Source organism: Schistocerca gregaria, chromosome 10 (genome assembly GCF_023897955.1).
Source record: "Schistocerca gregaria isolate iqSchGreg1 chromosome 10, iqSchGreg1.2, whole genome shotgun sequence".
Classification (NCBI taxonomy): domain Eukaryota; kingdom Metazoa; phylum Arthropoda; class Insecta; order Orthoptera; family Acrididae; genus Schistocerca; species Schistocerca gregaria.
The window spans coordinates 83,548,513-83,573,366 of record NC_064929.1 but is presented as its reverse complement, the minus strand read 5'-3'; the positions used below and the strand labels follow the sequence as shown (position 1 = coordinate 83,573,366).

Sequence of the window (24,854 nt, the reverse complement as noted above, 5' to 3'; positions counted from 1 at the left end):
CAACACTTATGTGCCAAGTTGCCCCTGGTTTCCACTGTGGTTTCCATTTCGCGCCTGATCGGGCCTTACTTTCTGAATAGCCCTTATATTTAAAGTATCCATTAACCACAGGATATCAGCTGATAGCGCCACTGTTATCACGTTTTAAATGCACCACACAGACGAGCATCTCAGTATATGGTAAACTTGTCACTCCAGAAAATTTCAGAACCCCAGCGACACACTCTGCGATACGATTCGTCATACAAAATGGATTACACTGCTTGACAACGAAAAAGATAAACATCTAGAAGAACGAAAATAGACGTCACAGGTTGAGTCAATTTTATAAGGAGCTTGGCGATATGAGCCCACTTATCGATATGACATAGCAGCCGCTGTGGCCTTCGTATATGCACTGATTCAATTGGGTAGGGTGTCAGAAAGGCGTTGTATTCTCTCCTAAATTGTCCTTGATATCCTGGATAGTGGCAGTGGGACGTACTGATGTCCAAACTTGTCCTATACACGATCTATCGCGAACGTATGTGGGGATCTCGCTGGTCACAAGAATACCTCACCAAGACGAAGGCAGTTCATAGAGACTACTGCCATGTCTGGATGAGCATTGTCCTACTGAAAAATAGTTCTTCGATACTGTCACACGAGAGGTAACGCATGAGGATCCAGGACGTCCGTGACGTACCGTTTACATTTGTCCTGCAAAAACAAACATATAGAGTTTGGCAGAGGGTGTATGCGTAGCTTGTCCTGCAACTGTTATTACCTACTATTTTGACTTACAATGAATATCCATGACTGTCAATCGTGGTCAAGAAGAGATAAAAGTACACTGTCTGACAGAATAAGTGAAGCTCTCAGAAGACATGATCGGATGTGAATGTAGCTTTGTGAACTTACACACCACTGGTGGGTATGTAAATCATTAGTACTGAAATACAATATGACAGGCAGAATGGCCACCAGACTATCATAGTGCTGTTTGTGTCTGCTGCTGTTACCAGGCTTGGTGGAGTATGTAAGGGACGTGAACAGCCTCACACGTTGAGTAAGCACTGTGTTGGATACGGAGGCGCCTCGCACTCGTATAAGAAAGCATTATGAGCACTCGAGAGAGTTTCAAAGGAGCCTCGTGATTGGCCTCCATTAGGCGGGCTGCTCGAATCCTGCAATTTCCAGATTTGTGGGGCATTCGGATGTAAGACTGGCCTGATGACTGGGCATACTCATCATCAGGGGTGATGACAAGTGGAGGATCGCCCTACCTAGCAGCAAGTACGTCTGCGTCCGCCACGTGAGGATAACTAACGGAGTCTCCGCAACATCCTGTGTCACCCTACAGCGGTGATCGGGAAGCAGATACTGCTGATGAATGGCGTCGCGTGGTATTCAGCGATAAATCGCGAATCTGCTCTACGCCGGATGACCACACTCGTTGAGCATAGTGGCGATCTGGGGAGAGGTCGCATTCTTCCAATGATTTGAAGAGGCACAGCGGCGTAATAGGATGGGGAGCAGCTGAGTGACCCAGTGAACTCTGGCGGAGCAACGGCGCCTCCCGGACGTTCGGTCCTCACGTATTATCCCTCATGCGACAGTATCGGGGTGCCATTTTTCAACATGACAATGCTCATCCAGACAACTATCTGCATGATGATGGTGTACTCTGGTGGCCAGAGAGTTACCCACCTCAAAGAACATGTGCCGCACCTGTTCGGTCGTCAAATCATCCCAGTGACAGTATCCAGGATATGCAGGACCAGTTACAATAGTTGTGGGCCAGATTGTCTCAGGAGAGGATTCACTTTCTGACAGCCCTCGAAATTGTATCAGTGTGTGTGTGTCAAAGCGACAGACAGTGCAATATCACACTGTTCAAATGGTTCAAATGGCTCTGAGCACTATGGGACTTAACTTCTGAGGTGACCAGTCCCCTAGAACTTAGAACTACTTAAACCTAACTAACCTAAGGATATCACACACATCCATATCCATGCCCGAGGCAGGAATCGAATCTCCGACCGTAGCGGTCGCGCGGTTCTAGACCGTAGCGCCTAGAACGCTCGGCCACTCCGGCCGGCAATATCACACTGTTAAGTGGGCTCATACTGCTAAGTTCTTTGTAAATTTGACTCAATTTTGTAATCACTAACATAACATCTCATACTCTCGTCCCCTTATAGATGTTTCTCTCTCTTTCTCTCTCTCTCTCTCTCTCTCTCTCTCTCCTGCTCTTTTTTTTAAGCAGTGTAATCCGTTTTGTATGATCTGTCGTATCGCATAGTGTGTCACTGGGATTCTGAAATTTCCTGGAGTGACAGGTTTACCAATGTACTGAGATGTTCTTCTCAGTACAGTTCGTGGTACATTTAAAAATGATAGCCGCCCGCGGTGGCCGAGAGGTTCTAGGCACTTCAGTCCGAAACAGCGCTGCTACTACTACGGTCGCAGGTTCGAATCCTGCCTCGGGCATGGATGTGTGTGATTTCCTTAGGTTAGTTAGGTTTAAGAGGTTCTAAGTTCTAGAGGATTAATGACCTCCAATGTTAAGTCCTATAGTGCTCAGAGCCATTTGAAAAATGATAACAGGGGCGTTATCAGCTGGAAGTTTGTATGTAACGGATACTCGAAATCCCAGTCACATCAGCGTTGCACCAGTGACAGCAATAGTAAACACTGAAAACTTACCTGCCTGTCGCGACTCACAGTTGTGTTGGTATGTTGCAGGTGTGGGACGAGGAGCTGGCGTCGATCGCACAGCGCTGGGCCGACCAGTGCACCATGGGACACGACCACAACCGCGATGTCTGTGAGTACCACTACCGCACTACCCATCTCTCCTTCACATTCAAACTCTACAAAGACTGAAACTTCGCGGCAGGATAAAACTGTGTGTCTGACAGGTTACTCGAACCCACAACCTTACCTTTCTTAGGGTCTGAGCTATTATGTATGACTAACGACTCGCCTTCACACTTTTTCGTCTGCCATTAACCCACTCCCATTTTTTTCAAAATTCAGAGAAGCTCTCCTACACATCTCGCTCGACTCGCGTAGCTACCATAAAGGAGAAATGAGTTAGCCACAATCTACGAGATTCTTTCTAGAATGGAACTTTAACTTTCCAGGGGAGTGTCAGCTGTCTTTAAAAACTTTCTCGCTGATGTATGCTGGACCGTGACTCCAATCTTAAATCTTGTATTTCGGTAACTGTACTGCTCAGGGAACCAGTAGAGGTAATTAATGAGAATTGAAGTTGTGAAATACCCCGTAGTACAGAGAGGTATGTACATATATTCTAGATTACATATTAATGCCTTATTTACTATATACTTGTCGAAAATATTGTCCCACAAGGCTATGATCAAGATAACATACCGTAATACTGGTTTTATTCAGTAAATAATTTACAATAAATGAATAATGGGACGTATCTTACGAAATGGCCCATAGCCCAAAACTACATGGTTGCCTCGTAAAACTTTACCTTACTGCTTCTTTTGTTCCATAACCAAACTGTAATGAATGAGTACTGCACGGAAACTTGTTAGGCCTAGCGGACAACCCCCGATCTGGATGGCCAACGGTCAAGGTCGTGGAACGGCTTGATGACATCATAGTCAGCAACCCACGAATGACAGCGCGGGTGTGGCATTGGAGCTCAGTGTCAGCCGGGCCACAGTAGCCAGGAACTCGAGGAAGCTGGGATACGCAAATTTCGCGATGTATGGGTTCTTCATGAACTGAGTGAGGCTAATTTGATTCAGCACGTGTCCCTCTGCGTCTCCTTACTGAGTCGCAATCAAAATGCTCCTTTTCTCGAACGGATGGTAACTAGATAGTATGTGGTTCGTGTACACGACAGCCGGAAGAGTAAAGCGCGGCGAAAGACGGAGCAGCCACCAGTGACCGTTCCTAAACAAGGGCTTTATCCGAGAAAGGTTCTGATACTCATCTGATAGAGCTGCAAAGCCGTGCTGTACTACGAACTTCTTCCGAATGAGATTCTCACTTCCGAGACATATTGTTTGCAGCTGGATAGTCTCAAGGCTAGTATCGATGAGAAATGGCTGATGTCATCTTTCACCACGACAACGCCAGACCACATACCTCTATGCTAACCCATCAAAAGCTGCAATCATCTGAGTGGGATGTGTTACCCTAACCGTTGTATTCGCCAAACAGTCCCCCTTTCGACTTCCAGCTATTCTATTCCCTGCAAAATTTCCTGGATGGCAAACGATTTTCATCGCCTTGGAGGACTGCAGTTGTGGTTGTTGTTATTGTTGTCTTCAGTTCTGAGACTGGTTTGATGCATCTCTCCATGCTACTCTATCCTGTGTTTTATATCTCCTGATAACGACGTCCTCTTGAGTAGTCCCCGCCCGGAGATCCGAATGGGGGACTATTTTACCTCCGGAATATTTTACCCAAGAGGACGCCATCAGCATTTAACCATGCAGTAAATCTGCATGCCCTCGGGAAAAATTACGGCAGAAGTTTCCCCTTGCTTTCAGCCGTTCGCAGTACCCGCACAGCAACGCCGTTTTGGTTAGTGTGACAAGGCCAGATCAGTCAACCATCCAGACTGTTGCCCCTGCAACTACTGAAAAGGCTGCTGCCCCTCTTCAGGAACCACACGTTTGTCTGGCCTCTCAAAAGATACCCCTCCGTTGTGGTTGCATCAACGGTACGGCCATCTATATCGCTGAGGCACGCAAGCCTCCCCACCAACGGCAAGGTCCATGGTTCATGGGGGTAGGATCTGATAGACAGCAAAGTAAAATTTGAAAACGGACTGTGGAGGTTCTCCTTGACAACAGCATCTCTTCAACACAAGAATTTCTTTAACTGAAAAAGGTGGTACAATACGACGAGTACCTGTAGTGCAACGCGTTGTAGCACCTTCTCATCAAAATCACGTGTGCGAGCAGTCTTCATGTTGCCAGGTCCCTCTTTCCAATGAACCAGTCTCCCGCATTCGTCGATCGAGAGAAATAAACACTCGTCGTGACGGATGATGCCTGTTAGAAGATGTTTCGCTGTACAGCCTTTTAACAGCGCGAGCACTGCAGCGTACTTCCCCATACACAAGCTGCATGCCAGAGAGCTCTACGAAACTGCACCGCTACTACTCCATCGTACTGTACTGTACGTCTCTGAATAGCGCTGAGTTATGAATGGGTCTCTCGTGGCACGTTCTGTCATGGGACAATATAAATACGATACAACAGGGCCACGTTATGGACAACTAAAGTAAACAAAACCTGCATAATGACTTCCTGACTTCCCAGTAATCGCGCTTGTCTTCTTTACTTGATTGCAAGTAATGTGGATGGATTCACTTTCAAAACAGTTGGCCGCTTCAAGTACTTAGGGAGTCTGCTTAGTAACAATAATGGAGTAGATACAGAAGTAGATGCCCGTCTAGCAACAGCGAACAAAACACTCTTTAGTTTTATCAAAATCTTACAGGAAAGATGACATAGTACTAACTTCAAAATCCGCTAGTGTGAGTCGACTATTATACCAGTAACATGTGAAGCATTAATATTTAGAAAGAAAGATGAAGAAAAACTATTAATATTTGGAAGAATAATACTAAGAAAATTTTTGGCCCAGTATATGATGAACATAACATGGAATGGAGGATAATAAAAAATGAAGAATTAAGAAAGCTGTACAAACACCGTAACATCGTAGATGTTAGGAGGACTGCAGATTGACCCGAAAAGTGCGTCAACCTGAACCACCCACCCCCCCCCCCCCCACCCCCCCCCCCGTCCTCCATCTTGTAAGAATGCCATCCATTTATAAGCTTCCAGAGAAAATGAAATATATGTTGGCGACCATAATGCACCAAATAATGAGTTTGTTTACAAAACCGATACGCCTTCTTTAGTTAAGTTGTGCACGATGTTGTGAGTGAAGTGTGTAAGCAGACAAGCCGGCAACCACCCTGTCGTAGCTGTACTGCGGGCAGGTGTGTTCCCAGGCGACTGCACTGTAACGAAAGGCGATCTCATGGGACCGTCCAGTACTTCCACAATCAAAAAATCGTTTTGCGGGCATAACCTATACATTTCTGGGTATCGACTAGAAGCCCGTTCTTCATTCAGGAGCTACAAGATGCCATCAACGATTTGAAAAACAATAAGGCCGCTGGCCTCGACTATCTGAGATCTGAGCAAATTAAACATTTTGGACCGGGAGTACAAGCATGGATCCTAGAGCTAATGAATAACTGTGTTACCACAATGCAAATTCCTAAACTGTGGAGGAAAGCTCGGGTTATTGCGTTATTAAAACCGGGGAAAGACCCAGCTGAAGCTGAAAATTTCCGGCCTGTCTCACTGCTTTGTCATTTATTTAAAGTGCTGGAGCGAATGATCCTCAAACGCATAGCTGATTATGTGGACAAAGCCCTCATTAACGAACAAGCTGGATTTCGACGAGGAAAATCGTGCTGTGGCCAAATCCTTAATCTCACACAGTACATCGAAGACGGCTACCAGAGAGGAGAAGTAACTGGGGTCGCATTCCTGGATCTCAGTGCTGCATATGACACATAAGTTGCTTACCCAGAAAGTGTATAATGTCACTAAGGACTATACCCTTTCTATGTTCGTGCTACAGAACAGACGCTACTATGTAACCTACAATCTAAAAACAGCCGATGGAGGACACAGAAAAATGGACTTGCACAGGGTAGTGTCTTGACTCCAATATTATTTAACATCAATACCAATGATCTTCCCATCAGCCACCAGACACGAATGATCATATACGCTGATGATGCAGCAGTGGACGCTCAAGGTAAAACCTTTGAACAAGTGCAGGAGAATCTCACAGGAGCCTTAACAGAGCTTGCTAGCTATTACGACGGCAATAATCTCAAACCGAACCGTAGTAAATCTCAAGTATCCGCCTTCCATCTTAGGAACAAACAAGCCAAACGGAAACTCCGAGTCATGTGGCAAGGGGAAGAGTTGAAACATAGAAATAGCCCAAAATAACTGGGAGTAACATTGGACTGAGCACTTACTTTTAAGCAGCACTGTCACAACACTAAAAAAATGGTCTGTGCCAGGAACAACATACTGCGGAAGCTAACAGGCTCATCGTGGGGAGCTCAACCACATGTTTTGCGCACCACGGGTCTGGTGGTATCTCAGCAGCGGAATTTGCGGCGCCAGTTTGGAGGATCTCTGCTCACACTAAGCAAGTTGACGTCGCCGTAAACGAAAACTGTACGTATTGCCACAGGATGCCTCAAACTAACTCCCACTCACATCATTTATCCCATCATAGGCATAGCACCATCCACTATCCGCAGACAAGTAGCCGCCGAGATCGAAAGATCAAAACAAATGAACGATCCTCGACACCCGATGCATATGCACCGAAAACAACGTGTCCGGCTGAAATAACGCAGGAGTTTCATGGAAACTACTGAAGAACTCGCCACCGAGCCCGTGGCAAGGCGGCTATCTCTTTGGGAAGAAATGGTGCCACACTGCACAATGGAACTACCTGAGGAGTGATCTGCAGGATTTCAACTACCTTTTACAACTTGGAGGTCATTAAACCGGCTGCGTACTGGAGTAACTGGGTGCAAATCAAACCTATTTAAATGGGGTTACAGTGGTAGCCATAGGTGTGAATGCGGAGCAGTACAGGACTGATTTGCCCAGATATGTCTATAACATGCACTAAAGATGATATTTTGAAAGTCAATGACAAAGCAAACTGTTGTTGTTGTTGTTGTGGTCTTCAGTGCTGAGACTGGTTTGATGCAGCACTCCATGCTACTCTATCCTGTGCAAGCTTCTTCGTTTCCCAGTACCTACTGCAACCTACATCCTTCTGAATCTGCTTAGTGTATTCATCTCTTGGTCTCCCTCTACGATTTTTACCCTCCACGCCGCCCTCCAATACTAAATTGGTAATCCCTTGATGCCTCAGAACATGTCCTACCAACCGATCCCTTCTTCTCGTCAAGTTGTGCCACAAACTTCTCTTCTCCCCAATCCTATTCAACACCTCCTCAGCCGGCCGCGGTGGTCTCGCGATTTTAGGCGCGCAGTCCGGAACCGTGCGACTGCTACGGTCGCAGGTTCGAATCCTGCCTCGGTCATGGATGTGTGTGATGTCCTTAGGCTTCGATTTTACACAGAGTACGCGAAGGAACTTGCCCCCCTTCTTGCAGCGGTGTACCGTAGGTCTCTAGAAGAGCGAAGCGTTCCAAAGGATTGGAAAAGGGCACAGGTCATCCCCGTTCTCAAGAAGGGACGTCGAACAGATGTGCAGAACTATAGACCTATATCTCTAACGTCGATCAGTTGTAGAATTTTGGAACACATATTATGTTCGAGTATAATGTCTTTTCTGGAGACTAGAAATCTACTCTGTAGGAATCAGCATGGGTTTCGAAAAAGACGATCGTGTGAAACCCAGCTCGCGCTATTCGTCCACGAGACTCAGAGGGCCTTAGACACGGGTTCACAGGTGGATGCCGTGTTTCTTGACTTCCGCAAGGCGTTTGACACAGTTCCCCACAGTCGTTTAATGAACAAAGTAAGAGCATACGGACTATCAGATCAATTGTGTGATTGGATTGAGGAGTTCCTAGATAACAGAACGCAGCACGTCATTCTCAATGGAGAGAAGTCTTCCTAAGTAAGAGTGATTTCAGGTGTGCCGCAGGGGAGTGTCATAGGACCGTTGCTGTTCACAATATACATAAATGACCTGGTGGATGACATCGGAAGTTCACTGAGGCTTTTTGCAGATGATGCTGTGGTGTATCGAGAGGTTGCAACAATGGAAAATTGTACTGAAATGCAGGAGGATCTGCAGCGAAATGACGCATGGTGCACGGAATGGCAATTGAATCTCAATGTAGACAAGTGTAATGTGCTGCGAATACACAGAAGGAAAGATCACTTATCATTTAGCTGAAATATAGCAGGTTAGCAAATGGAAACAGTTAATTCCATAAATTATCTGAGTGTAGGCATTAGGAGTGATTTAAAACGGAATGATCATATAAAGTTGATCGTCGGTAAAGCAGATGCCAGACTGAGATTCATTGGAAGAATCCTAAGGAAATGCAATCCGACAACAAAGGAAGTAGGTTACAGTACACTTGTTCGCCCAATGCTTGAATACTGCTCAGCAGTGTGGGATCCGCACCAGGTAGGGTTGATAGAAGAGATAGAGAAGATCCAACGGAGAGCAGCGCGCTTCGTTACAGGATCATTTAGTAATTGCGAAAGCGTTACGGAGATGATAGATAAACTCCAGTGGAAGACTCTGCAGGAGAGACGCTCAGTAGCTCGGTACGGGCTTTTGTTAAAGTTTCGAGAACATACCTTCACCGAAGAGTCAAGCAGTATATTGCTCCCTCCTACGTATATCTCGCGAAGAGACCATGAGGATAAAATCAGAGAGATTAGAGCCCACACAGAAGCATACCGACAATCCTTCTATCCACGTACAATACGAGACTGGAATAGAAGGGAGAACCGATAGAGGTACTCAGGGTACCCTCCGCCACACACCGTCAGGTGGCTTGCGGAGTACGGATGTAGATGTAGATGTAGATGTAGTTAGGTTTAAGTAGTTCTAAGTTCTAGGGGACTAATGACCACAGCAGTTGAGTCCCATAGTGCTCAGAGCCATTTGAACCATTTTTTGAACACCTCCTCATTAGTTATGTGATCTACCCATCTAATCTTCAGCATTCTTCTGTAGCACCACATTTCGAAAGCTTCTATTCTATTCTTGTCCAAACTATTTATCGTCCACGTTTCATTTCCATACATGGCTACACTCCATACAAATACTTTCATTAATGACTTCCTGACACTTAAATCTATACTCGTTTCTCTTCTTCAGAAACGCTTTCCTTGCCATTGCCAGTCTACATTTTATATCCTCTCTACTTCGCCCATCTTCAGTTATTTTGCTCCCCAAATAGCAAAGCTCCTTTACTACTTCAAGTGTCTCATTTCCGAACTACGTTGCTAATTACTGGGAGGGGAAGATATCCGGGTACGGAAGAAGAAGCACACATGTGGTGTGGGTCGGCGCTGACGCGGCGCGCACGTGTGTTGCAGCGCGCTTCCCCGTGGGCCAGAACGTGGCGGCCACGTGGACGACGCGCCGGCAGGTTAGCCTGGAGCCGGACTTCGCGCGGCAGATCGCCGCCTGGTACGGCGAGGTGGCCGCCTACCGCTACCAGGACGGCAGCCTCGGCGCCGCCACCGGTCACTACACGCAGGTACGTCACGCCCACCTCCCCCTCCTAGTGCCGCCCTACCCACACCCGGCCATGCGCTTCACGCGTACACTTTACGTTCCTCACTTTTACCGTGCATATACGAGGGCTGTCCAGAAAGTAACTTACGATTGATCGCGAAATGAAAATCACAGTGAAAACAGAGATGTTTCATTTGTAACAGTTAGCTACACCTTTCAGCTACTTCTCTACGTCGTCGCCGTTCTGACTCAGACATTCCCAATACCCTCGTCATAGAAGGCAGCCGCCAGTGCTTTCCGCCAATTCTCTACACTGGCCTAAAGCTCGTTGTCTGTGCCAAAATGTTCTCCTCATAGCCAGCGGTTCGTTTGAGCAGAGATGAAACTCAGTGGGAGACAATTACGGGTTGTATTGTGGGTAATCAAACATTTCCAATTGAAACGATGCAGGAGCATCCTCATTGCCCCTGCAGAATGAGGCTGAGAATTGTCTTGAAGAAGAAACCGCACGACAGTTATGTAATGTTGGTTGCATAGCTTCAGGGGATAACTGTCACCAGGCCCTCGTACTTGCGGGAGACACTATTTTCTATAACAACTTTACGCGTTCACTAATAGCTCAGATATGGAAAGGGCGACATAATTCTACCTAGAGTCATACTAGAGACACTGCCCAAAACATCTTTGCAAAGCTTTATCGGATTTTCATAGTCGTTTCCATTTCGCGACCGATCGTAACTTACTTTCTGGACAGCCCTCGTAATACTAGTTTAGCACGATCTGCTTCGCTTGCATACGCAGTATTGCAACATCATCTAAACTTTTCACGTTAATTAACGCCAAGCCGGCAGCTGTGGCCGAGCGCTTCTAAGCTCTTCAGTCCGGAAGCGCGCGACCGGTACCGTCGCAGGTTCGAATCCTGCCTCGGGCATGGATGTGTGTGATGTCCTTAGGTTAGTTAGGTTTAAGTAGTTCTCTAGGGGACTGCTCAGATGTTAAGTCCCATAGCGCTCAGAGCCATTTGAACTATTTTTGAATTAAGTCCATAGCAGCAAGGTCTTTTCTGAATGTTCTCATCACTAGCTGGTAGCTGGGGTTGGAAGTCTTTGTTAACACTTCCTTTTCAATATTGTGATAACATTTCTGTACAAACTATCATGTCCTAACATATATTTCTAGAGGAGCCAAACACCATATCTGATATACACTACTCGCCATTAAAATTGGTACGCCAAGAAGAAATGCAGATGATAAACGGGTATTCATTGGACAAACATATAATACTAGAACTGACACATGATTACATTTTCACGCGATTTCGGTGCATACATCATGAAAAATCAGTACCCACAACAACCACCTATGCCCGTAATAACGGCCTTGATACACCTAGGCATTGAGTCAAACAGAGCTTGGATGGCGTGTATAGGTACAGCTGCCCACGCAGCTTCAACACGATACCACAGTTCATCGAGAGTAGTGACTGGCGTATTGTGACGAGCCAGTTGCTGGGCCACCATTGACCAGACGTTTTCAATTGGTGAGAGATCTGTAGAATGTGCTGTCCAGGGCAGCAGTCGAACATTTTATATATCCAGAAAGACCCGTATAGGACCTGCACCATGAGGTCGTGCATTATCCTGCTGAAATATAGGGTTTCGCAGGCATCGAATGAAGGGCAGAGCCACGGGTCGAAACACATCTGAAATGTAACGTCCACTGTTCAAAGTGCCGTCAATGCGAGCTAGAGGTGACCGAGACGTGTAACCAATGGCACCCCATACCATCACGCCGGGTGATACGCCAGTATGGCGATGACGAATAAACGCTTCCAATGTGCGTTCACCGCGATGTCGCCAAACACGGATGCGACCATCATGATGCTGTAAACAAACCTGGATTCATCCGAAAAAAATGACGTTTTGCCATTCGTGCACCCAGGTTCGTCGTTGAGTACACCATCCCAGGCGCTCCTGTTTGTGGTGCAGCGTCAAGGGTAACCGGAGGCACGGTCTCCGAGCTGATAGTCCGTGCTGCTGCAAACGTCGTCGAACTGTTCGTGCAGATGTTTGTTTTCTTGCAAACGTCCCCATCTGTTGACTGAGGGATCGAGACGTGGCTGTACGATCCGTTACAGCCATGAGGATTAGATGCCTGTCATCTCGACTGCTGGTGATACGAGGCCGTTGGTATCCAGCAGCGCGTTCCGTATTACACTCCTGAACCCACGGATTCCATATTCTGCTAACAGTCATTGGATCTCGACCAACGCGAGCAGCAATATCGCGATACGATAAACCGCAATCGTGATAGGCTACAATCCGATCTTTATCAACGTCGGAAACGTATTGGTACGCATTTCTCCTCCTTACACAAGGCATCACAACAACGTTACACCAGAGCAACGCCGGTCAACTGCTGTTTGTGTATGAGAAATCGATTGGAAACTTTCCTCATGTCAGCACGTCGTAGGTGTTGCCACCGGCGCCAACCTTGTGTGAATGCTCTGAGAAGCTAATCATTTGCATATCACAGCATCTTCTACCTGTCGGTTTCGCGTCTGTAGCACGTGATCTTCGTGGTGTGGCAATTGTAATGGCCAGTAGTGTATTTAGCTCTAAAATTGTTGTAATATAACGAAGCATTTTCATAAAAACCTCCATGCCCTCTTTCACGCCTTTGGGATTGAATTTCCAAAAACACTGGAACATGCCCATCGTTATCCGCATCTGGTGACGCCTCTCCCCTGAGGATGACACGGCAGTCAGTCTGTACCTTTGGGCCTTCCGAGGCCTGTACCGACATAGAGGGGAGGAATTTCGAAAAATCACTTCTTCAGCGATACCTACAGTATAAAATTAACACCCTCTCCAAATTTCCTGTCGTGTCCGTAAAGTTTTGGGACATCCAGCGCGTGATGTGCAGCGTCATAGTGTGTCGGTGAATTTGCCGCTCCCGGTTACACCGGCTGCTCCCTCACGGCCCCCGTGTTGTGTTGCAGCTGGTGTGGGGAGACACGTACCTGGTGGGCTGCGGCTACAGCTTCTTCTACGACCGCAGCCGCGGATACACCAAGCTCTACGTCTGCAACTACGGGCCTGGGTAAGTCTCCCTGTTATTAGGGAATTTTGCATTTACCTAACACTAACATCTGCTAATTAATCACAAGTTTTAATCGCTACCCGCTTTCTTAGAAACGATCATCTGACAACATAAGGCTGGTGTTGTGATCGTCATTCCGACGATATTCTACCCTGTGCAACCGCAAAGCTCTTGCAGCCTACATATACCTGAACCAGCTTACTGTATTCCAGCCTTCGTCTCCTTCTGCAATTCCCTTCCCCCCCCCCCCCCCCCCGTCTCTCTCTCTCTCTCTCTCTCTCTCACACACACACACACACACACACACACACACACACACTTCCTTTACTGGCAATCCCTTCTTTCAGTCACACTGCGCCATAATTTTCCTTTTTCCCTAGTTCGGTTCTTTACCTAATAGTTATTCATTTGATCTACTCTGCACAATTCTTCCGTAGTACAATATCCCAAACGCTTCTGTTCTCTTGTCCACGTTTCACCTCCGTACAGGGCTACACTCCAGGCAAACATCATCAGAAAAAACTTTCTACCAATTTCATACATGACTAGCGACCCGCATCGGCTTAACACGGATAGCACTAACTACACACAGCCAGCCTAAAAACACTTGTTAAAACTAAACGACTAGTCTTAAGTGTTTGCGATGTAAACTGTTGTAATGGAGTTTAAATGCAATATGTATTTTGACAAATATTCGTATTTCGTAATCCACATGACTCACCTACGTTGAAGCTTTTCACGTATATCTTACATGCTAATCACTAATTTCTCTTAACAGATAAACATACGATATCGTGGACTTTTATTTAGCTTTTTTTTGGGGAACAATTCCTCCATATCGACTTTCATACAACTTAAACGATGTAAGCAGAGTACGCCGGAAAATTTCTCATGAGGCACGACCAAATGGAAAACCATTATCAATCATACTTCAGCCAATTTGTACGAAATCTGTGAAAATTATACACACAAATCTTCCAAGTGAATCAATCTAACATAGTAAAAACCTTATGAAAATAGCTACAGAAGTTCCTGAGAATATCGTTTACATACAGACAGAAAAGCGTGGCGGGGTACTTTAATTTATAATACGTACAGACATTAGCAGATTTCTATTTTTCTGAAATGCTTTTCTTCCCACTGCCAGTCTTCATTTTAAATTTACTCTTTTTCGGCCAACAGCGCTCACTTTCCTGCCCAAATAGAATTCGCTTACTCCTTTTTGCGTCTCATTTCCTAATATAATTCCGCCAGTATCTCCCGGTGTAATTCGACAGCACCATATTTCCTATGTTTCACTTCTGCTAATGATCATCTTGTACCATCGTTCCAAGACGTTGTCCTTTCCGTTCAACTCCCGTCCTTGCTCCTTTTTCGTTTCTGGCAGGGTTGCTATGTCACTGACGAGCATAAAAGGTTTTATTTTTTCTCCCTGAACTTTTAATTCCGTCTCCAAATTTCTTCGTAGTTTCCTTCACAGCTTACCCAGTGTGCAGACTAAATAACATCGAGGACAGATGCCTCATTACGTTCTCGTCTACTGCTTCACTTTCATGTCCTTTGCCTTTTAATAACCGCAGTCTTGCTTCTGTATTTTACTACTGTAGCTTATCCCCAAAATTCTTCAACGAGCCTGCTTCGGAATCGCGCTTGCTGTACCGTCAACAACAAACACAGAAGTTTAAAAAGCAATGTCTTGACGCTTCAGTGAACCTGATGCTTTACAAGCTACTGTATGAACTGAAGAGATTGGTGCAAGTACGTACTAACCCATAACAGCGTATTTTGAGTTTTTGCAATTGTTAAATTGAAAGACAAGAACGTACAACGGCACAAAACAGTGACGAGAGCCACTTCTCGAAAAAATCAGATACTAGCAAGCGGTTTTTTGGAAAACACAATACGCAACGAGATAAAATTAACTCCTTCTGACTATTTAAAAATCAGCCGTAGGTTGCAAAAAGTTCTTTATTAACTTACGAACGATGTGTTCTGCCCCGACAGGGCATCATCACATTATCTGAAAATACGACACTTGTCCAGAAAGAAAGTTCCGATCAGTCGCGAAATGAAAACCACAGTGAAAACCAGAAACGTTTTATTTGCAACAGTTAGGTACACCTTCCACCTATTTCTCTACATAGTCGCCGCTCAAACTTCGAGTTCTGTCGTAGTGTTGTCTCAACTTTCCAATATCCTCGTCATAGAAAGCAGCCACCTGTGCTTTCGGCCAGTTATCTGCACTGGTCTGCAGCTCGTTGTCCGTGCAAAAATTTTGTCTTCATAGTCAGCGCTTCTTGTGAGCAGAGATGAGACTCAGGAGGAGCCAATTACGGACTGTATTGTGGGTGATCAAACACTTCTCAGCGCTGCAGGAGCGTCTTCATTGCCCCTCTGAAGAAGGAACTGCTCGACAGTTGTGTTATGTGGGCTGCATGACACAGGCGAAATCTCTAGCCAGGCCCTCATACTTGACGGGAGACGCTATTCCCTGCGCATCTTTACGAGCTCATTGTTCACTCAAAACTGAAAATAGCGACGCGACACTATCGACGGACGTGCTAGAGACCTAATTGTGTGTGTGAATTCAACAATGTCTTGCAGCTGCTTCATTAAATAACTGGATATGCTAAGTACCGTTTATCATCACATTCAATCATTTACGAAATTTGTCGTAGGTCTGTGTGTGTACGGGGGGGGGTTGTTGTTTTGAGACATGTTATTGTTGAGGTGAGTTGTGTTTAGCGTTGTATTATGTTGTATATGTTGTTGCTGTTGCAGAGGTAACGTCGTTGGAGCAGCCCCTTACGAGAAGGGCAGCCCATCCTGTTCGTCTCAAGGCATCTCCCCGTCCAAGCGGTACCCTGGACTCTGTGGTAAGTTTCTCTCTTTCAACTAACATTTTTGTGACTTTTCTCCTCCCTATTAGTTTTCATCACATATCTCTATCGTCCTTCTACCTCCCCCCCCCCCCTCTCTCTCTCTCTCTCTCTCTCTCTCTCTCTCTCTCTCTCTCTGTGTGTGTGTGTGTGTGTGTGTGTGTGTGTGTGTGTGTGTGTGTGTGTGTGGTTATCTATTTTTTATCTACCTATCTACCCATCCATCCATCCCTGTACCTCTTTATTCCACTTGACTGCTTTCAAAATCTGCTCGACGAAAGATGCCATTTATCTCGTAAGAACCTTCCTAAATAGTTCAGTAACGGTCTTTCGGGGTACAAAACAGGAAAGATTCAGGTTTAACGTCGACTTGAAGGTCTTCACAAAGGCAGCGTGAGATCACTGAGGGAACAGCAGGCAAGTAAACTGACCGTGTCGTTACAAAACAATCAACTCTTAAACGATCTAGGAAAACAGCAGAAAACGTATATCTGGATGGCGAGACGGGGATCTCAGCTGCCTTACTGGCGAATGTGAGTCCAGTGGGCTGAATAGCAAGTGTGAAACTACCTACATTATCAATTTTCCGACCGTGGCACGAGGTCTTGCGGTAGCGTTCTCGCTTCCCGCGCACGGTGTCCTGGGTTCGATTCCCTGCAGGGTCTGCCTCGAGATGACTGGGTGTTGTGTGTCTTTTATCATCATTTAATCCTCATTCACTCGCAAGTCGCTTTAGTGGCGTTAGAAAACTTGTGGAGCGGCGGCCGAACCGCTCCGACAGGGGTCTCCCGGCCACCAATGGCATATGCTCATTTTGCCATATACACTCCTGGAAACTGAAATAAGAACACCGTGAATTCATTGTCCCAGGAAGGGGAAACTTTATTGACACATTTCTGGCGTCAGATACATCACATGATCACACTGACAGAACCACAGGCACATAGACACAGGCAACAGAGCATGCACAATGTCGGCACTAGTACAGTGTATATCCACCTTTCGCAGCAATGCAGGCTGCTATTCTCCTATGGAGACGACCGTAGAGATGCTGGATGTAGTCCTGTGGAACGGCTTGCCATGCCATTTCCACCTGGCGCCTCAGTTGGATCAGCGTTCGTGCTGGACGTGCAGACCGCGTGGGACGACGCTTCATCCAGTCCCAAACATGCTCAATGGGGGACAGATCCGGAGATCTTGCTGGCCAGGGTAGTTGACTTACACCTTCTAGAGCACGTTGGGTGGCACGGGATACATGCGGACGTGCATTGTCCTGTTGGAACAGCAAGTTCCCTTGCCGGTCTAGGAATGGTAGAACGATGGCTTCGATGACGGTTTGGATGTACCGTGCACTATTCAGTGTCCCCTCGACGATCACCAGAGGTGTACGGCCAGTGTAGGAGATCGCTCCCCACGCCAAGATGCCGGGTGTTGGCCCTGTGTGCGTCGGTCGTATGCAGTCCTGATTGTGGCGCTCACCTGCAAGGCACCAAACACGCATACGACCATCATTGGCACCAAGGCAGAAGCGACTCTCATCGCTGAAGACGACACGTCTCCATTCGTCCCTCCATTCACGCCTGTCGCGACACCACTGGAGGCGGGCTGCACGATGTTGGGGCGTGAGCGGAAGACGGCCTAACGGTGTGCGGGACCGTAGCCCAGCTTCATGGAGACGATTGCGAATGGTCCTCGCCGATACCCCAGGAGTAACAGTGTCCCTAATTTGCTGGGAAGTGGCGGTGTGGTCCCCAACGGCACTGCGTAGGATCCTACAGTCTTGGCGTCCATCCGTGCGTCGCTGCGGTCCGGTCCTAGGTCAACGGGCACGTGCACCTTCCGCCGACCACTGGCGACAACATCGATGTACTGTGGAGACCTCACGCCCCACGTGTTGAGCAATTCGGCGGTACGTCCACCCGGCCTCCCGCATGCCCACTATACGCCCTCGCTCAAAGTCCTTCAACTGCACCTACGGTTCACGTCCACGCTGTCGCGGCATGCTACCAGTGTTAAAGACTGCGATGGAGCTCCGTATGCCACGGCAAACTGGCTGACACTGACGGCGGCGGTGCACAAATGCTGCGCAGCTAGCGCCATTCGACGGCCAACACCGCGGTTCCTGGTGTGTCCGCTGCGCCGTGCGTGTGATCATTGCTTGTACAGCCCTCTCGCAGTGTCCGGAGCAAGTATGGTGGGTCTGACACACCGGTGTCAATGTGTTCTTTTTTCCATTTCCAGGAGTGTATATGCATTGCCGACCGCAGCGCCGTTTTCTGCCTGTTTACATATCTCTCTGTATTTGAATACGCATGCCTGTCCCAGTTTCTTTGGATCTTTAGTGTATGACAGCTACTAAAGCTGGACCTAAAACGGCATTCATAGGCGTCTACACGTTCGAAGTTCCCAAGAGACCAAAGCGAGATCCTGCGTCCGATAGGAGGGGAGGCCAGGGCCAGCGGTGGGGGCCGGGAACGCTGATTGGTCGTCGGAGCACGCCTCGGCGACGCTTGGAAATTACTCGGGGCGGACTGCCGGGGAAATTAGCCGCCTCGCAATTTCCTCCGCCGTCAGCCTGTGGCAGGTGCGCTGAGCGGCGGCGGAGTAAGGAGCAGCCGGCACGGGACAGCCACTCTCGTCGCAGACGCGTCCCTCCCCGAAGCAGATACGGCATTTGTCTTCGCGAGGTACCGCAAAATAACAATTCAAAGTACGTCCAATAATTTCACTCCTTTTTATGGAGCCTGCCGTCTCGGTGAGAGGATGTGAGGGCTACTGTTCAAATTGACGGTATCATGATTCTAGTGCTGAGAATAAAGTGCCAAAACGGGTCTGAGTCACATTAATGTGAACATCAGCTTCGTTTGTCGTCAGCTTACACTACTGGCCATTAAAATTGCTACACTACGAAGATGACGTGCTACAGACGCGAAATTTAACCGACAGAAAGAAGACGCCGTGATATGCTCTACAGAGCATTCACACAAGGTTGGCGCCGGTGGCGACACCTGCAACGTGCTAACTTGAGGAGAGTTTCCAACCGATTTCTCATACACAAACAGCAGTTGACCGGCGTTGCTCTGGTGAAACGTTGTTGTGATGCCTCGTGTAAGGAGGAGAAATGGGTACCACCACGTTTCTGACATAAAGGTCGGATTGTATCCTGTCACGATTGCGGTTTATCGTATTGCGACATTAATGTTCGCGTTGGTCGAGATCCAATGACTTTTAGCATAATATGGACCAGGTGGGTTCAGGAGGGTAATACGGAACGCCGTGCTGGATCCCAACGGCCTCGTATCACTAGCAGTCGAGATGACAGGCATCTTATCCGCACGGCTGTAACGGATCGTGCAGCCATGTCTCGAACCCTAACATATGAGGACGTTGGAAAGACAACAACCTTCTGCACGAACAGTTCGACGACGTTTGCAGCAGCACGGACTATCAGCTCGGAGACCGTGCCTCCGGTTACCCTTGACGCCGCATCACAGACAGGAACGCCTGCGATGGCGTACTCGACGACGAACGGTGCACGAATGGCAAGGCGTCATTTTTTTTTTTTTTTTTTTGGTATGAATCCAGGTACCGTTGACAGAATCATGATGGGCGCATCCGTGTTTGGCGACATCGCGGTGAACGCACATTGGAAGCGTGTATTCTTCATCGTCGTACTGGCGTATCACCCGGCGTGATGCTATGGGGTGCCATTGGTTACACGTCTCGGTCACCTCTTGTTCGCATTGACGGCAGTTTCAACAGTGGTCGTTAGACTTTAGATGTGTTACGACCCGTGGCTCTACTCTTCATTCGATCCCTACGAAACCTACATTTCAGCAGGATAATGGACGACCGCATGTTGCAGGTCCTGTACGGGCCTTTCTGGATACAGAAAATGTTGGACTGCTGCCCTGGCCAGCACATTCTCCGGATCTGTCACCAATTGAAAGCGTCTGGTCAATGGTGGCCGAGCAACAGGCTCGTCACAATACGCCAGTCACTACTCTTGATGAACTGTGGTATCGTATTGAAGCTGCATGGGCAGCTGTACCTGTACACGCCATCCGTGCTTTGTTTGACTCAATGCTCAGGCGTGTCAAGGCCGTTATTACGGGCAGAGGTGGTTGTTCTGGGTACTGATTTCTCAGGATCTATGCACCCAAATTGCGTGAAAATGTAATCACATGCCAGTTCTAGTATAATATATTTGTCCAATAAATACCCGTTTAGTATCTGAATTTCTTCTTGGTGTAGCAATTTTAATGGCCAGTAGTGTATAATAACCACGTACAGGCAGCAGTTGGCAGAAGTAGCAATGGAGGGTATATAGAGCGAGTCGGAGGGATGCGCAAAACAGTGCAGTCGCCGTAAGGCAAACACGGAGCGACTTATCTGACGTGCAAAAGCCGCAGCGAGGGTGCAAACGATTTTGACATGATTAAGTTTGTAAATAGTTGGTGTGTCGTCGTAGTTGAAGTATACCGCGCTTGGAAAAGTGGCACTATCCAAAACTGGAGCCAAGGCAACTGTGGTCCACCGCGGGCACAGATAACAGGCGTGCGAAGACGCGTATGGGCGAAAGGTTGAGCAACCGGCAGCCCAGATATACCGAGCGGCTACCGACAGTATCTGCTCAGCGGATGTTCACCAAACGATGCAGTAGGTCGCTGGTGCTGACTCCCGTTCATCGCCGAGGAAGAGTGGAATTTGCACTCTAGTAGAGCCAGTGGACGTCCTCGGAGTGTCCACAGATGGCCTTTTCAGATGAATCGCTTTTTATGCTCCACTTGGCGTGAAACGTCTGAAAGCAAACTCACGAAAAATATGTTTTTCGACGTTTATTATCAGACTGTATGTTCGTCCATCTGGTTGGACCTCTTTTTTTTCGGGATCGAGTAGAGGTATCAAGTTCACATTTATGTTACATAATGAAACCTACAGCGATGTATTAAATGCAAGCTTCTATGTCAGTGCAATGAAAGGATACGGCCATTTATATCATATATTTTGATGCTCGCAAACTCACTCGTGAAAAATTTAAGGGTGTTTACAGTTCGTCTACAACAATAAAATTTGACCAGTAACAAGGTTTCCCGGGACAAGTAAATAAAAAAATTGTCGATTGTAATTATATCACAAGAAAAAGATATTTCTTTTGCCGTTTTTTATCCGATTTCGAAATTAAAATTAAAATATCCTCGAAAATCTTGAAATTTCCGGCGCCAACATCTTCTCAGTATCAGTGTTGTTGTTGTGGTCTTCAGTCCTGAGACTGGTTTGGTGCAGCTCTCCTTGCTACTCTATCCTGTGCAAGCCTCTTCATCTCCCAGTACCTACTGCAACCTACATCCTTCTGAATCTGCTTAGTGGATTCATCTCTTGGTCTCTCTCTACAATTTTTACCCTCCACGCTAACCTCCAGTACTAACTTGGTGATCCCTTGATGCCTCAGAACATGTCCTACCAACCGATCCCTGCTTCTCGTCGAGTTGTGCCACAAACTCCTCTTCTCCCCAATTCTATTCAATACCTCCTCATTAGTTATGTGATCTACCCATCTAATCTTCAGCATTCTTCCGTAGCACCTCATTTCGAAAGCTTCTATTCTCTTCTTGTCTAAACTATTTATCATCCATGTTTCACTTCCATACAAGGCTACACTCCATACAAATACTTTCAGAAACGACCTCCTGACACTTAAATCAATACTCGATGTTAACAAACTTCCTTGCCATTGCCAGTCTACATTTTATATCCTCTCTACTTCGACCATCATCAGTTATTTTGCTCCCCAAATAGCAAAACTCCTTTACTACTTTAAATGTCTCATTTCCTAGTCTAATTCCCGCAGCATCACCCGACTTAATTCGATTACATTCCACTATCCTCGTTTTGTTTTTGTTGATGTTCTTCTCATACCCTCCTATCAAGACACTGTCTATTTCGTTCAACTGCTCTTCCAAGTCCTTTGCTGTCTCTGACAGAATTACAATGTCATCGGCGAACGTCAAAGTTTTTATTTCTTCTCCGCGGATTTCAATACCTACTCCGAATTTTTCTTTCGTTTCCTTTACTGCTTGCTCAATATACAGATTGAAAAGCATCGGGGAGAGGCTACAACCCTGTCTCACTCCCTTCCCAACCACTGCTTCCCTTTCATACCCCTCGACTCTCTCTGTACAAATTTTAAATAGCGTTTCGCTCCCTGTATTTTGTCCCTGCCATCTTCAAAATTTGAAAGAGAGTATCCCAGTCAACATTGTCAAAAGCTTTCTCTGAGTCTACAAATGCTAAAAACGTAGGTTTGCCTTTCCTTAATCTTTCTTCTAAGGTAGGTCGTAGGGTCAGTATTGCCTCACGTGTTCCAAACTGATCCTCCCCAAGGCCAGCTTCTACCAGTTTTTCCATTCGTCTGCAAAGAATTCGTTTTAGTATTTTCCAGATGTGTCTTTTTAAACTGATAGTTCGGTTTTTTTTACACCTGTCAGCGCCCTGTTTCTTTGGGATTGGAATTATTATATTCTTCTTGAAGTTTGGGGGTATTTCGCCTGTCTCATACATCTTGCTCACCAGATGGTAGCGTTTTGTAAGGACTGGCTCTCCCAAGGCTGTCAGTAGTTCCAATGGAATGTTGTCTACTCCGGGGGCCTTGTTTCGACTCAGGTCTTTGAGTGCTCTGTCAAACTCTTCACGCAGTGTCGTATCTTCCATTTCATCTTCATCTACCTCCTCTTCCATTTCCATAATATTGTCCCCAAGAACATTGCCCCTGTATAGACCCTCTATACTCCTTCTGCTTTCACTTCTTTGCTTAATATCAATATGAGGCAAAAATGGTCGATATTCTCGATTCGTGGGACGGATGAGCTGTCTGTATACAGAAGTTAAGTTTGTACGGAATCCTCGGAATCCGCGCGGGGTTAGCCGATCGGTCTGGGGCGCTGCAGTCATGGACTGTGCGGCTGATCCCGGCGGAGGTTCGAGTCCTCCCTCGGGCATGGGTGTGTGTGTTTGTCCTAAGGATAATTTAGGTTATGTAGTGTGTAAGCTTAGGGATTGATGACCTTAGCTGTTACGACCCATAAGATTTCACACACATTTGAACAATCTTCGGATTCTCACACCTGACCAGTTTTTTTAAACTACTTGTGTGACATCAGTACTGCTTTATCCTGATGAAACTTCCATACAGTTTTCAGTCCAGCACACGTTTAACTTCTGCATAAGCTATAAAAACTTGGTAGTGGCATCGGTCTAGTATAGCCTTTCTGAGGCGTCCACACATGACGTTCATTCTACTGGTAAATGACATTACTAGGCAGTGTTGCCAACCTGGTCTCTTCGTGTCTGTTGCAGAGGTGCGCGGCTACTCACAGCTGGGGTCGCAGTGCAGCTACTCGACCTTCGGCGGCTTCTCCGCCTTCTGGGGATGAACACGCCGCCGTCGAAGGCGCACGCTCTCCGCTGGTCACCGGTTCGACACTCTACGGCCTAGCCAGCTGACACCGCCTGTCCACAGCAGAGCTGGAGTGGGCTGCGAGGAACTGGAGATTTTCCAGCAACTTCTCCATACGGAAACGACGCTGCGTCACCGTGGGGAGGACCGATTCACCTCCCACGCCGCCCCACCGCGGTCTCTAAACGCTTCCCTCAAGGCACGCCGCCTCTGTTCTCAGAAGAAATTCTGCTCTTTGTTCGCAGTAATCGTTCTGCTTCTACTGCCTTTGTACAAAAGCGACATTGTGTGAAAAAAAAAACAACCAGAATTGTGGATCAAATCGCGCTACATCACCAGGAGCATTTACCTCACGTCATCATTCCATTACTTCAACCCATTTGCTACGCAATTTCTTCCTCTGCTCCTATGTAAACATTAAGAACTACTGTACCTAAACGCAGTCTTAAACTGCCCTTATCATAGCGCTATCGATAAACATCATATTCTAAAATTGTCAGGCCTGGTTTTCCTCGTACTTTTCTTTAGCAGATTACCCATCACTTCTGTCATCTTCAGAGAGGTCTGTAGCTTGTACCAACACTTCTTGTTGCCAACCAACAGCTGAGGAGAACAACCATGACAAACGTATAACACAAATACTATTATCTCTCTTCATAATAGGATGCACGTCACGTCTTTCACGAGTGCTCTCTATATCTCCAGTATACTATGTTTGGACTTGTCGTTTTCGAATTACAGGAGACTCATTTCACACCAGTTATGTACAAAAAGACAATAAGCTGTCGCGCCTTAGAATCAAAAAATAACCTGCATAATATTACTTACTCGATCACGTCACCCCGTACCCCCTTTTAGCAGGCCTTTCATTTTGATCTTCTTAATGTTGTTTTCACCAGAACATTCATAAACCTTTCCTTGTCGGCATTAAATCAACAATGCCGATCAGGAGTCGAACTGTTACTAAAAACGTAACGTTCTGTGCTTCAAACGTCTCCCCTATTGTTCACCTCCCATTGCATCTTCGGTCGAAAGCATATCATTTCAGAGTTTAAGAACTCTGGAAAGTACACGCCGTGTCTTATTTTTCCGTCCCATATTGGGATCTGATATTAAAGTATATATCCCTATTCTTCATGTGTCAATGCTACGAG

General features: G+C 46.7%; 1 protein-coding gene across 1 annotated transcript in view; it reads left to right on the top strand.

Moving 5' to 3' along the window:
* Positions 1–24,488, top strand: part of LOC126293744 (venom allergen 5.02-like) — a 50,471-nt gene extending 25,983 nt beyond the window's left edge. The window contains exons 4-8 of the mRNA XM_049987097.1: positions 2,728–2,809; positions 10,122–10,285; positions 13,265–13,365; positions 16,147–16,241; positions 23,601–24,488. Coding sequence (XP_049843054.1) covers positions 2,728–2,809; positions 10,122–10,285; positions 13,265–13,365; positions 16,147–16,241; positions 23,601–23,677 — 519 coding nt within the window. The 3' untranslated portion in view covers positions 23,678–24,488. The remainder of the gene's footprint in view (positions 1–2,727; positions 2,810–10,121; positions 10,286–13,264; positions 13,366–16,146; positions 16,242–23,600) is intronic.
* The last annotated feature ends 366 nt before the right edge of the window (positions 24,489–24,854 follow it).